This window comes from Poecilia latipinna, unplaced genomic scaffold (genome assembly GCF_001443285.1).
Source record: "Poecilia latipinna isolate Pla-1442-1.1 unplaced genomic scaffold, P_latipinna-1.0 Scaffold1538, whole genome shotgun sequence".
Classification (NCBI taxonomy): Eukaryota; Metazoa; Chordata; class Actinopteri; order Cyprinodontiformes; family Poeciliidae; genus Poecilia; species Poecilia latipinna.
Window position 1 is genome coordinate 45,530 of NW_015114154.1, and position 14,723 is coordinate 60,252.

At 39.2% G+C, this 14,723-nt stretch overlaps 1 protein-coding gene across 1 annotated transcript in view; it reads right to left on the reverse strand.

Moving 5' to 3' along the window:
* The window catches only part of LOC106963472 (arf-GAP with GTPase, ANK repeat and PH domain-containing protein 3-like), a 99,696-nt gene that overhangs the window by 7,772 nt on the left and 77,201 nt on the right, over positions 1-14,723 (reverse strand). Inside the window, exons 14-16 of the mRNA XM_015058402.1 lie at positions 9,898-10,052; positions 9,362-9,452; positions 8,109-8,331 (exon numbers count right to left, since the gene is read on the reverse strand). Of these exons, the coding sequence (XP_014913888.1) occupies positions 8,109-8,331; positions 9,362-9,452; positions 9,898-10,052 (469 nt within the window). The remainder of the gene's footprint in view (positions 1-8,108; positions 8,332-9,361; positions 9,453-9,897; positions 10,053-14,723) is intronic.

Here is a 14,723-nt window from a genome sequence, read left to right on the forward strand (position 1 = left end):
CCCATTTTCATAAATGATTGTTCGTGGTCTCCTAAAACGCTGTGTCTGCTGAAACAACAAATAACCTTTGCAGATGCACCAAATCTCGTCCCCATTTGGATGGAGCCTAAGATCAATACTTATCAGCACCGAGCCCAAATTGAGTAAGTCCAAAAGCTGCAAGGGTCATGAAGCTATTTACACCCACTTCAAAATAGTTTTAAACTTGTGGCACCTTTGAGGATTTTGTTGCATTTTTTGTTTTGGGCATGAAAAGAAAATGTGGAAGAGAAAGTATTTTCGCCCAGCACACTAAAAGCAAACCTTTTCTTCCAGAAGATAGCATTATTCGGAACTACAATACGTCCCTAATAGCGGGCAATTGCAGTTGCTCAGAGTTTTATGGCGTAAGACCTCCATCAATTCCAACTCAGTCATTATGTGCGGACAAGCCTGTTAGCAAATCAATTGCAGTTAGAGCCAGTGGACGGCTCAGAACAGGAAGGGGCCGTCCTGCCCCTCCACTCTTATTTCTTTGTAAACATGTTTGTTTTACAAATTCTGGACAGTCTGAGAACTGTAGGTAGGTCTCAGGACGATATGCACAACTTTTTTAAAAAAAAAAATCTAAGTATGGTGACAAATAAGTAGGGTTGATGTGTGCAGTTTGTTTCGGAAAAAGTCGACCATGAATAACATGAATCTGTAGAGCCCAGTGAATTGATATGAGCTAAATGAGGCATAACGTTAGCACCAAGACGTGAAACAAAAAGGCAGAGAAAAGCCATTAAGAAGACGTCAACATCTCAGAAAGGAGCCCGGAGGACACTTTGTTAGCCTTCACAACAAAATCAGCCCTAAAGACCTGCAAGAAAGGCCTCATTCACAGCTGATTCTGAGCTTTAAATTCAACAAATTCACAGTCCTTTCTAGAAAGTTAACCCAATAAAGGAGCAGGAGGGACAGAAGCAAAAGTTAAGCAAAAATTCCCTAGCTGCAGCCACTTGAAAGAAAGAACGTGAAAGGAAGTAAAATGGTAAAATGGTAATCCCGCCTCTGTCTTTTGTTTGGAACAGAGCAACAATCCAAACAGAGGTAGGGTTTAGACAGTCAGGGGGTAACCAAGACTCTTGAATAGGACACTTCCTCACTACAGGAGGAAGAAAAATAAAATCAGCAGATTTAGCATGTCAAAGTGCCGGGACAAAGTAGGAGGGGAGGCGGAGAGAGGAAAGGAGAATGAATTTACACAGCATGGGGGAACATTCAGGAAATTGAACTGATGGCTAGTCCTACATATACAATACACACACAGGTTTTTTTTTTTTTTTTTTTTTTTAGCTAATAGGCACCAATTTCCCCACCCAGCCCGGAGCACATACTTGTTCTAAATTTCTCTGCTACTTGGGGGATAAAAAGGTGGTTTCATGTTCCTAGAAAAGACGTGTGTTGACCCTCTCTTTTAACTACGATCACACCACATTCGCCGCAAACCACCTCCGTCTTTCAGTAATCTTGCATCATAAACATAGATTAACTTTCACTCACTTTGATGTGAATGAAATTCTGGGCCAACATCAAAACCGCTCCCTGAGTTTTAAAGTGGAAATGAGGTTCCTGCCCTGAACTGGTGTCCCTTTTCATTTGCCTATGCAGAATCTGGTGAGTTAAAGGCAGCTTTAACAGTAGAGAAAATGTTTCTTTTATAATTCTATTAGAGCTCTGTCCCTCCAACTCTATGCTGAGCAATGCATTCTGACCCTGACTTAATTAAGTGGCAAATGGCAGAATGATTCTCCTAAACCCGACCCACGAGTCAAGAACACATGACTGAATTCAAATAAAGAGGAACAAACAAGGATAATTAGTCAAGCCTGAAAGACAAAGATGAACAGAAATTTATAGGAAGGGAATAGAACGTGAGACGGGGGAGGAGGAGCAAGAGATGCCACAAAATGACCAATCTAAGTGCCTGTAATAAAGGTGCATTGGTCCATATAGGAAGAGGAGGATGTCCGTCTCAGTACTCGCCCATCTTTCAAACTCACACTGAGTGCTTCACAACTATCAAAGCTTCTCTAGCTCCTCCTCCTTCTTCTTCACGAGCCTCCACATTCACTGTGGATACATCAAATAAATGCTTTGAAAGGGAAAGAAATGGCGTTGGTGTGGTGAAAGGGGCGATGGGAGTTGGTCCGGGGGTGGGGGAGACGGCTGTGGTTGGACCAGCTTGAACAGACTTTGCAGTGGGGGTGGAGGACTTCTATAGAACTGGTTCCCATGCAGCCAGGAGCTCCACTTCCACAGACCACGGGGAGGGAAGAGCAGAGAGTGAGGAAGAGCAGTAGAAAGACAAGAAGGGAGGGTGAGAGGGGAATGACAGAGATTGAGAAAAAAAAAAAAAACACAGACAACAGAAGGAAAAAGCTGGGGCCCCCAAAGCATCAAAGGTTGCTAAGGGCGAGAAATGAAGGAGCAACACAGTAAACGCTCCACTAAGAGTGCTAAATAAGGCCTCCCATGGTCCAGCGGGTTACAGTGCAGACCAGCTTTGCTCTGCTCTGAGAATACCAGCTCCAAAAAGAATGAAGACAAATATTTTTACAAGTCCAGTCGATGCTTCTTGCCCGTCTCTCTTCCACGGTGCAACCCGAACAGATGACCAGAACTCAAAAGGTTTGTTGAGCTCTATAGAATTGCCAGTGGGAGAGCATCTGGTTGCCAAAAGGCAGGCAGAGGGATGAGTTGAATATATTGTGACATTAATGAGGTTGTCAGACTCCTCATGATGGAGTGGCTCTGTTTTTGTGCCAGCAAGACTAACACTCTTAAACGCTCATGCTGTTAACCCCTGCTGAACCCTTGCCTCACGTACAAAGCTGAGGGGACGATAACACATGGTCCGCTTAAGTGTGTGGACTGCTTCATGTAGTCCTGCACACATAAAGTGACAGATTTAAATCCTTTGTTTTTTTTTGTTGTTGTTTTTTGTTGGTATTCTTATTCATTTATTTTAATTTCCAAACATTATTGAGACTAAATACACCAGCCACCTAATTGGGAACACCTTGCCATCAAGTCGAAACCATTTTGTTTTCAGATCTGCCCAAATTCCAGGAGGCATAGGTTCAACAAAGTGTTAGAAATGTTTCTCAGTGGTTTTGGTTCATATTAACATAGTTGCTGCAGTTTGTTGGCTGCACATCCATGTCAATCCAGTCCTGTTCCAACACATCCGTGGGGTGATCAACTGGATTGAGATCTGGTGAGCGCGGAGGCTATTGGAGCACAGAGAACTCAACGTCATCTTCAGAAAAAGCAGCTTGAGATCGTCTGAGATTGCTTCTAGAAGCATCCACCAGAAGATGGGTGACACTGTAGTGATAAAGGCGTGGATATGTTCAGCAAAATTACTTAGGAATTCAATTGATGATCATCTGGTACTAAGGAGTCCAAGATGTGCCAAGAAAACATCCATAACTGTTTTTCCAGTCAGTTATCTAATTTTATTGAACCAGAGTGAATTGTAGCCTCGGTTTCCTGTTTGTTGCTGAAAAGAGTAGCACCAAGTTCCATCTTCTTCAATTATTCTGACACACTGGCTGTAATAAGAAATTACCTGAGGTACTGTTATCTTTCCATTTAACCAGTGTGACCATTCTCCCCTGACCTCGAATATTAAAAAAAAAGGCATTTTTGTCCACTCAGCAACCGCTCTCAAGATGTGCATAGAATGTTCCGTTTTTTTTCTGAAAAACAGAACATTCTATGCAAACCCAAGAGTCCTACCATGTAGGACAGTAGAAAGGCAGTTTCTAAAACACTCAGACCAGCCTGTCTGGCACAAACAACCACAAGACATTCACTAAGTCGTTTAACTGATTCATTTTTTTTTTTTTTTTTTTTACCATTCTGATGCTAAGTTTAAATTCAACAACTCATTTAGGAGGACCTAATAAAGTGTTTGGTGAGTATACATTGCATGGCTCAGTATGCCCATGCTATAACAGAGCAATCCCTTCTTTCCGTCCACCTGGCCCTGAAATCCAGTGGCATATTGGCAATTAGCAACCAAGGTGCTACTTCTCCCACACAGGGATAATTACTGACCTGTGGCTTTCATTTAGAAAGAGAAAGCAGACAGAGGACATTGGAAGACTCAGCCATTCATTTGTCTTAATTAATTAGTCTTCCTCCACCAGGGCTCCTGGTGAGGCCGACTACTCTAAAAAAGTCCTGAGAACCAGCCGCTTCAACGGTTGTAGCCTGTGAACAGCCTGGAAGCTCTGCCCGATGTTCAGGGGCAACCGTGAGCAGCAGAAGCTACTCTTGCAGTCGTGTTTGTGGTGACAGGACCTCCTTTGCAAACAGCACGACTGGACAATGGGAGAGCTGGAGAAGAATGGGTTAAAGTAGACAGAGGGACCAGGTTTGGAGAGGTTAGTGGTGTGATTCATTTTTATTACCACGCAGCCCCTGCAGGCGGCAGGAGTGGCAAATTATTTCTGAAACAAAGTGGAGGGCTCTCATCAGAGCTATTACCCGCCTGTGGCCGAAGGCGGCACAGAGCCCACAGAGGGTGACAGTGAGAGGCCCCCCATCAATGAGGGATAGCCGTCCACATCCGTCCACGCTCCAGGATATCCCCCTCCCCAAATGAGAACTGGTGTCTGTGCTTCTGTGCGTGCGTTTCGTTGTGTGCAAGAGGAAGATAAAGGTAAAGCTAACTGTTGGACCACTCCCATGATATCCATCAAAAATAATCTCCAGTATTGTTTTTGTCACAAACCTGCCAAGCAATTAGAGGTGACGTGCAAAACACAATGACTTGTGGGTACTAATTAAAGGAACAGCTCCCATGTAATATGCTGACTGCAGAGATGAGCAATGACAGAAAGTACTAACAAGTTCATCATTCCAGATTCAGCTGAAGCATAGCCAGATGAAACCTTCTTCTGAAATGACCCTACCTTGCATTGCGCTAAAAATAAAACTAATCAGTAAGTAAATGTTAATTTATTAATTAAGGAATTTGGATTGTCTGGTTATAATAATAATAATAATAATAATAATAATAATAATAATAATAATAATAATAATAATAATAATAATAATAATAATACAGTAAAATAAAAATAAGAAAACAGCATTTTTTCTTACAAGTGAAGTAAGCAGTGTAACTGTTTTGAGAATAATCTAATTGCTTTCAGCATGAGAGTTAATTTGGTGGAGTAAGTGTAAACTATCAGCTCAGAAAAATATGTTGAGCGTTTTAAAAAAAAAAAAAAAACCTGATAACCTGACTCCTATAAAGTTGACTCACTTCAATATAACAAGAAGCCTCACCCACATTTAAGTACCTTTGGATGGCAGCATTTTTGGTATCCAGCTGAAAAAAAAAAAAAGCTAACAATAGACACTCGTAGAGTTTATTGCTTAATCCAAACCATGTAAATACAATTTATTAAAACAGGTGGTCAGTTCACACATGCAAATATTTTTCAAACCACTTTCACATCGTGAAGCATGCAGTCATCCTAATGTTCAACTATAATTCAGCAGCTGTGCTGATTTGCGTATAACAAATTTACATACCGAGATCCTAAGATCTTGAATATCATAAGCCAAACCAATCTTGTGGATGAGCGCCTTTAAGTTAAATCTCAAAAATGCAAGAGGCAAAACTAGTCTTGCAGGAGACATTCAATCAGACACCAAGTTGATATTCAGGTAGTTACTGAATCGTTTAGATTAGGTGTCACTAATGTTTAGTCAGAGTCAGTAGCCATACAAAGCCTGCCTATGTGTCAAGACAAAGCTGCTATGTGTCACCAGTTTGACACAATTAAAATCCTCACTTTTATGGTGAACTGCATTTAAAAGAAAAAAAAAAAGCACAAGAAGGGGGGAAAAAAAATCAATCAGCTGGAATTTATTCATCCTACTTGATATATACCTGATTTTATAAAGGAGAGAACCATCAACATCTCACCAACCAGTGGCAATGTAAGATATTTAAAATTATATTCTTGGTCTAAAGATTAGTTATCCAGCAAATGAGATTTATTGTTTGACAGCAAAAGCTAATGGAGATGTTGCTGCGGGACAGGATTGGATTTTTTTTTAGACAGTGAAGAACCTTCCTGCCTGCGGTGACGTGGGACTGACAGTGGTAGGGAGAGGAATCAACATCAATAATCTTTCATCAAGTCCACAGTGCAGCACTTCAACACAGAAAGGACTCAATAAACAACTGTAGGCCATCGTTCAGGTCTGAACTGGCCAGAGAGTGGAGGATAAATTCGAGCGGTTTGCAAGCAGCGGATAAATAAAACATCACTTCAAGTGAAGCGTTTTTGTATCTACAAATGGCCGAGATGTCACCATAAAAAGTCTCATGATTTAAGATATAACACACTCCTTGATATTTCAGTCTTATGTGGAACATTTCTGCAACAACGCATAAGCCTGCAGCTCAAAGAAAGTGCATCAAACTGCATGCTCTCAACTTATGTAAATATAGATAGAAATATCTTTGTTTTGATGCATTTAATAAATGCAGAAGAGAAATTAAGGCTGAGGTGATAACCTCTAAGCCAAATTTTTCATGCTCTTTTTATTTTATTTTCCATTATTAAAATGACCCACCATCTCCCGTAAGTTTTAGCATCATAGTCAGTAAAAATTTACACATGAGATTATTAGAGACCATTCAACATGCCAAATATATTGTTGGCATTAAGACTCTGATTGCATACAATTTGAAATATCCGATCTGACATTATGAAAAGTGATGTCACCGCATGCTAAGCAGATGATGAAATTACTACTTTCATAAACTTTGGTCACACATTTTTTTTTCTCATTTATGTCTCTCCACCTCTCATTACTTTAGTGCTGCAACATTTTTGAAATCTTGTCAAATTAAAATATTTTCTAAAAATCGTAAATCTGTAAATAAATGATGCTGATTATCTTGTGGTAGATCCTGATTTCTAGTCAACTGATGGGCACATCTCTAGTGTCAGCTAGAAACAAAAAGCAAGAATATAAAAAAGGAAAAAAAAAAAAACAGCTTGATTGATGCAACGTCAAATCCAAATACTGATAATCTTGCTCATAGGCAAACCTAATGGTATACAAACAAATTAAATTGTTAAAAAATATATATTACCTCTTCCTGTAGCTGTACTTGCACAATTGCGAGCATTAGCATAAAAAACCCCCAAAAAACCTTTTTCTGCTTTTCTCTTCTCTTAAAGTTACGAAGCTCAACTGCCATCAGCTAGACCCTGTAGACAATCTTTGTTGCGACAGACAGAGTGATGACCCAGGTCTGTGTGATGGATATGTGACATTGTGGTTTGGGACCTGGGGGCCTGGCTGTTGGGGTGGGGTTTAGCCATCATGGTGTGCTTAATTACCTGCACCGCCACACAACAGACCATTAGTCAGACTGGGACGATGGGTCTCAACAGTCAACAAGAGATAACAATCCTCTTACCAGACTGTTTTCTGGGTACCTTAGAGGAACGGAAACTGTGGGCAGAAATATATGCAGAAGCAGAAAAACCTTTGGTTAAGATGCAAGAATAAAAGGAAATGTCTTTGCCAATTATGATGAGAAATCTCAATGCTCTTGCAAACAAACGTGTTGTTTGTTCACCGGTACGCATATTTTTAAAATCTTCCCATGATAAGAACTCTTTTGTCAAGCCACAACACTGACTTTCATCAGGCAACTGCAAAACAGTGTCAAACATACCACTGCATTTCATGGAGTTTTATTTTCAAGCTGCAAAAATGAACAGAGAAAAAATATATTAGATTTATAAAAAGAGAGCAGTAGGTACGGTGAAGGATACAATCTCTGACATAACAGACATTGTGATCAGTGTCTATGAAAAGAACGAGCTCAAGACATAAAATAATGTGTTTTTGACTCAGTGGGCTGACATTTATGGCCCCCTGGTGATTCTTATGGAGCATTTGGTGGTGTGAACTGCCTCCGCTGAAATGTGGGTAGCTAATAAATGGCGGCTAATGGAGAGAAGACTCTCATGCCTTCTCCTCCTCTAATCTCTGCACGCTTCATTAAGCATCACCTTTATTTGCAGAATCGTGCTAACCTGGTGCTGTCGTTCCCTGGCTTTGTGTATCCCTCCAAACAGCCCTCCCATACGCTGTTGGCCATCGCGTTGCCGATTGCTGTCATCACCATGCTCAGCTCCACCGGCCAGTCGTCCAGGTCCAGAGAGCGCACGCGGGACAGGTGGGTGCCCAGGTTCCTATGCATGCCCGAGCACTCAATGCACATCAAGGCGCCCAGGTTCAAACTGGCCCAATCCGGGTCTACAGGATAGAAAAATCAGGAATCATTAAGAACAGGTCAGAAAGAGCTAGCATTTTTACTTGAAAGTAAAAATTTATTTTTTATTTTTTAGATTTGATCAAACATTAGTTCATGAGTTGTGACCCTGTTTCTTAAGAATAAAAGGAAACCCCATCATTCTGCACAGACATTTGCTGTAAAACATTCAATTTAGTCAGATTTCACTCAAGTTCCTCCAGAAGATGAAATGAGAAATGGTACCAATATTAAACTATGCTGTATAATTATCCTAATGTCAGTAGGTTGTGTTAATGACTTTAGTTCATAGTATTAAGCCAAGACTGGATTTGCAAAAGTAACCCAAGTTAGACTGTTTTATATCCAACATGTTTTTCCCCCATTGATCACTGCCTTCTTTCAGTTAAGCTGTGAAATAAATAAATCTTGCAAAATGAAAAGGCACATTTTTTAATATGTAAGATAATGCCATTAATGGTACATTCCCTTTTAGGGGAAACTGTAAAGGATCTTCCTAGCAGCCAGCTTTGCACAGGTAAAGGTCAGAACAGTAAAAATAAAAATATTTTTTTAAAAATGACATGTTTAAGCAAAAACATCAGAAGAGACACATCCTCTAAGTGAATCTTTAAAAGCTATATTGTTGACCAATATGACTGGAAATTGCTGAATTCGGCTTAAATTTAGCCAAGTGGGTAAATATAAATTCTAATGACGGACTTAGCTGAATGTGTTAGATACCTTCTTTCCTTTTAAAACCTCAGTTACAAGATTTTTTGTATATTTACTATTTACTTTACAATCAAAAACCTAAACTGAAACAAAAATGTTTTTTTTTTTTTTTTTTTTTAGGTTTTTACAGCACAACTTGATACAGATTTGTTATAGCTAAAGCACATATAGCTTCTAGGAAAAAGTAAGCAAATTGTTTTGATTCCTTATTTTGACTAGTCATATTAATCTAGAATGTTATGTAATCTTGAATCTTCTTTGTAATATCCATGTATTGTAGATATGCAGGGATATACTCACTGGGTGCATCACAGTCCACACAGAAGCTGTTCCCCCTCACGTTCCGTATGGACTGAATGGCCATTGCATCACTTTGGCTGCCTAACCGAGACTGTGAGAAATTAAGGAGAAAATAAGTCAACAGGAACTAATTGTTCCAGTGTGGGGGAACAGAAGGCAAACAATTACAGCTGGACTCAGGTTGTGGACAACTGACAAGGAGGTGATAGGAACTTCAGTGGCTCGGGTGAAAAGTGAAACAGAGAGAATATGAATATGTTAATGAGGCTGTGTTTCCCCATGTAGCCCGACACTAGCTGTGTTCTCCCTCTGATGTCTGTCAGTTTTAATAAGAGACTCCCCACACTGCGGCACACCTGTCTGACTACCTCCCACGTGCCGTAGCTTCAAGCTGGTGAGGTGGGGAAGGGGCACCGTAAGGTCGGAGGATGAGGAAAAAAGAGGAATGTAAATGAGGCAGAAGAATAGTTGGACGACAGCAGTTAGATCCTATACGTGTCTTCTTATTGCTCCTTATGTTTCCTGACCTACTGTACCTTGTTCTTGATGCTCTCACAGGACTGTAGGCTGGCAAAGATCTGGCTCTCTATTGCTTGCACCCACAGCTCCCTCTCCTCATATGTAGACGCTTCGAAGTTCCACGTCTGGCCCGTTAATGACACAATGATGAACTCAAAGGAATCTTCTTGCTCTGAAAATAAAAAGTACGATAGCTTAACATAACGTAAAAAAACTAAGATAGTGTTGTTTATGTTTCATCTGAACATATTTCTGAAACGGTACATTTAGGCTCTGAAATAGACAATCACCACCTGGCACCCCACTGATTGTTCACATTGGAAGACGGAGAAATATGCATTTCATTCCATTATGAAACTGACGCTCCAAATCATCTCCGAATGTCAAGGGTTTAGAAACTTTAATGAATGTTTAAGGCTAATACGGTTTTCCATTGTCTACACCCGCCTGGCCTTTCAGGGTCACAAGAGGGGAGGGGTAACAGGTGTTGGTGTTTGTCTTCAGCAGTTATTGGATGAGATGAGAAGTTATTGGATGAGTTGTCAGTTCAACACACGGTAACACAGAGAAACAATCATATCCAACGGCAATTTAGAGTTATCTCTTATCCTAACAGTTATGTTTTTGGACTGTTTAGACTGTGGGATGACGCCAGAGAACCCATGTAGGACCCACACATGTATGGGGAGAACATGCAAATTCCCAGTACCTCCTTGCTGCCAGGCAACTGTTCTACCAAGACAATGCCAGAAAAATGCCTTCCAAGCAGGGCTATTTATTGATGAAATGCTCTGAAACATTTTGCTGTTGACTTGTGTAGCTTGGTAACTGAGCACAAAAATTCAAAAATCTCCCAAGTTTTCAGACTTTTTGCTAAAATGCCCTCTAATGGTGACGGAGACAAATTTAAGATCTGAGCTCTGACGTCTAAGACAAATCAAATGCAGCATTGATTCATTACCCATTTTAGTTCTTGTAAACACTTCAGTCACTGCATTTAAGGCGCTATTTTATCAGATGTTTTAGTTCTTCCTGTTTTATCCAGAATAAAAAGGGTTGCTTATATGTTTTGAATATACATAAAAACACTGGTGCTCAGTTGAACTTTAAACACATGAAAAATATGTGAGATAAAAATGTTCCACTACTAGAGACAAATCATTTGACCACTGTCAAAAAGGTTGTGGTTAAGTACCGGGGAGTTTTGGCTTCCAACAACATCAGAAAATGTCCTGGATTATGCTATAACATGATTTGATGGACTGTGAGAAAGTGTGCATGAATGGGTGAATAGGACAGGTTTGTAGAGCGTTAAAAAACTTGGTCCTCATTTATAAAAAATGCACAAAATGGGACCGTGTTTAATTTTCAAACAAATCTGGGGAGTTATGTCTCCAAACCCAAAACAGTGTGGAATGGGGATGTGTGGATCTGAACATAAGCAATAAGGCCTGAGAAAGTGGGTGACATTTTTTTGCACAGTATTGCACTGGACAGTGCAACTAAATTTGGTTCTCTGCTACCAGATTACTTGCTAGGTGAACCTGATTGCTCACAGGCTCGGTTTGGTTCACTTAAACACAGTTCGCTTTTTCTGCAAAGATTTTTATGTCCAAACTGAGGTTCTAATTAACTATTAACTATAGATGTCCCCAAATCTTTTGGACTTTACTTTTTCTTTCCTCATTGTATTCTTCAATTCATTCTTTTAAATAGACTTCAACCCCTGGTTCCTTTCTGTGTGACTAGAATTTATGAAAATGTCACCTGATGTTTTCTGTGAGGAGTTCTGACACAACATATGTTCCAACACATGCTGTTCAGCAGCAATTCATTAACTCCGTACAGTACAATGTGACTTGTGTAACGTCTCTGGTCTCTGCACATGCTTGAGCTCATTGCCAAATGATTTGTAATTACCTAATTATGTCTATGCAAATAGTATTCTCGTTTGCATAAACCACGTTTGGAGGACTGGAGGCAAACGCACACAAGAGGTACATGTTTTCCACTGCAGCTTTTATCCACTTTGTCAACATCGCGTTTCTGTTGATTTGCTTCCTGAATGCTTCGTTTTTAACAGTCAAACTGTCGACTGAACTAATTATTAAAATTACATAAAAACTTGCAGTACTGCATATCACTCTAAATTTTCTGACATTAAATTAGCAGTGCATGACTAATAAAACGTCTGCAATAACACGATGTTGTGGTGTTAGACAAATCATCCGACTGAAGATATTATATTTACAATCAATTTACACTCCTTGCTGTGTGACACAGTCCTTTGCTGCTTAATGACAGATGTGCGATGGATGCCACTAATGTTGCAATCTCTGTGCTGCAGCAGAGGGGTCATTTCTTCAGGACTAAAGCAATAATGCAATTAGCTTGACACCGACTTCAATTATCTGATTTAGTTTGTGGTATCGACTCCAGGTCACAGAGAATCAATAAAGACTTGAAGCCTCTTTATTTAGACTTACAGCACAAAAAAGTACGTGTGAGCATCTGTTTGTGTGTGTGTGTGTGTGATATTTTGAAATACTGATCATAGCAGAAGGATTCCACAGAAAAAAGGGGTTAACTTTAGGCATTTCAAAGGCAGAACAAATAGAGCAGCAGGGAACAACACAATGGCAAAAAAAAATAAATAAATAAAATAAGAAAGATTAATTGTGATACACATAATCGAATTACATTTTTTTCTTCTCTAATATACCTTCAGGTACAATAACTAATGCGTTTGATTAGAATTTGTGATTCCGAATGTTGTTGTACTTGTGCTCTCATTGCTGTGAAAACCTGAACAAAGCTAATTATTCTGTTGGCTGACCAGGCAATAAATTGGAGGCATTAACACACTTTCATTATGGAGATTAAAAAAGCGACGGATGGCTGGTTTCTTAAACTGATGCGTACACAAAGGATTGCAAATCTAGTGCTCTATGTATAATGATGTACACTAGAAACGTGAAAGATACAGGATCAGATGTGACTAAACATGGGCAGGTGCCTGCTGTGAAGGTACATTTTGGTTTAAAAATCTAAATTTTCATATGGTCTTACTGTGTGAAATATTTTAAATCAAAAGTCAGTGAGAGCTCACCCCAGAGTTATCTACCAGAACAGAGTAACCCTGTCAAACTGTTGCTGTGTACTGTCCATCAGCTGGCTGAAAGAAAGGAATTCCTCAAAATGTTTCTGCTTGTTAAAAATAAAGACAAATTGTTGGTGAATACTTCCAGTCATGAAGTATTCAGCTTTATGACTGTAACTATGTATTTCAACAGATCAAACAGATTTTAAAGATGCAAAAAGGAGCAACCCTCAATAGTATTTTTAAGATGTGCAGTTCAGAATCATAATCAGCCATCAAACACAAAGAATTGAACTGTAAAATTCGCAACCAGGGTCCAGCTAATCAACTAACTAAGCTCTGAAATCTCAAACTGAATGCTCTGGGAAATATGAACGACTAAATTTAACTGGTCAAAATTATGTTTTGATTTTGCACCACTGGGTTTTTAACCATCAATGTAACATCATTTTTCAGCACTGATGATTCACAGGCTGACACTACTTTTTTCAGCTCATAGATGTTTGATCACTTAGGGACATTCGCATTACATAGTGCTTTCAACTTTCAGCCCAAGATGGTCAGGAATGTTTTATGTCTGAAGAAAAAAAAAAATAGTAACATGGCTTATCATACATAATGCACATACATACGTCAGAGGCAACAGGACAGGATCTGAATGTCAAAGCTCTGAATCCTCTCACTCTTCACTTGAGTGTCAGTGTTTCAAAATCAATGTAGTTGTGAATGATGATTATCAGCAGTGCTGATCTTAGTCATTTGTTTTCTTTAAATAAAATCAGTCATATCAAATTATGCATTTCTATACTTGTTATCCACTCCTATGTGTTTATTTCATTTTTTTAAAGGCACAAAACAGAAAAACTTGTGGTACGTTTGTTGAAGATAATTAGAATCCCATATGGATCAATGTGGATTGCTTTTATCAGCCTATTTAGCAATAAACACACAAAGAAAACTACAGAATCCTAATCCGCAGAATTTTAGCAAACAATCTTCTTCCCAACAAGCAGACTTAGCACGAATAACCTGTCAAAGTTACTGCGCCAGGAAAATTGTCTGATGGTACTTCTGCCATCACTGTTGTTGCAGTTAGCATGAGCATAGCCATTGAACAATCAACTTGTCACATTAACCTAAACATTAACCTGCTGACCACATCTACATCATCCAGTGATCAACAAGTTCTTGCCAATTAGCAATAAATTAGCCCTGTCCTGTCAGTGGGGGGATATGTAGGAACATGTTTTAAAGTCAGTAGAAGTTCAGGGTGAAGAATGAAAAAAATATACAATTTTCCTCAATTAACCTGGCATTAAGATTAAAATTACAGCATAATGGCAACGTTGTTCCAAAGGGGAGAGGAGCAGGTTCTGATACACATTTCTGTCCAACCATCACATGGATCAGAAATTTTTTTCCACCATCTCCTCTAAGTATAATGTTCATCTTCTCCTTTATTGCTTGTTGGCGTAAAACAACCGCATTGTAACAGGCAAATTATATTTTAAGACACAGAAGGGCTTTGGCTACCATTATATATTTGTAGTTCGATAAAGCGTGTCGAATTGAGTAGTTAAAAACAAACTTTGTCACACAATATGTATTTCTAGCGTATAATATTTATTTACCATTTTTATCTCTGACAAATTTCAAAGAAATACGGATTTTGCTACCTACTGTATTTATCTTAAATGCTCCTTTGGTATGCTTGTTCAAGATAATTAGACTCTTAACTAATTA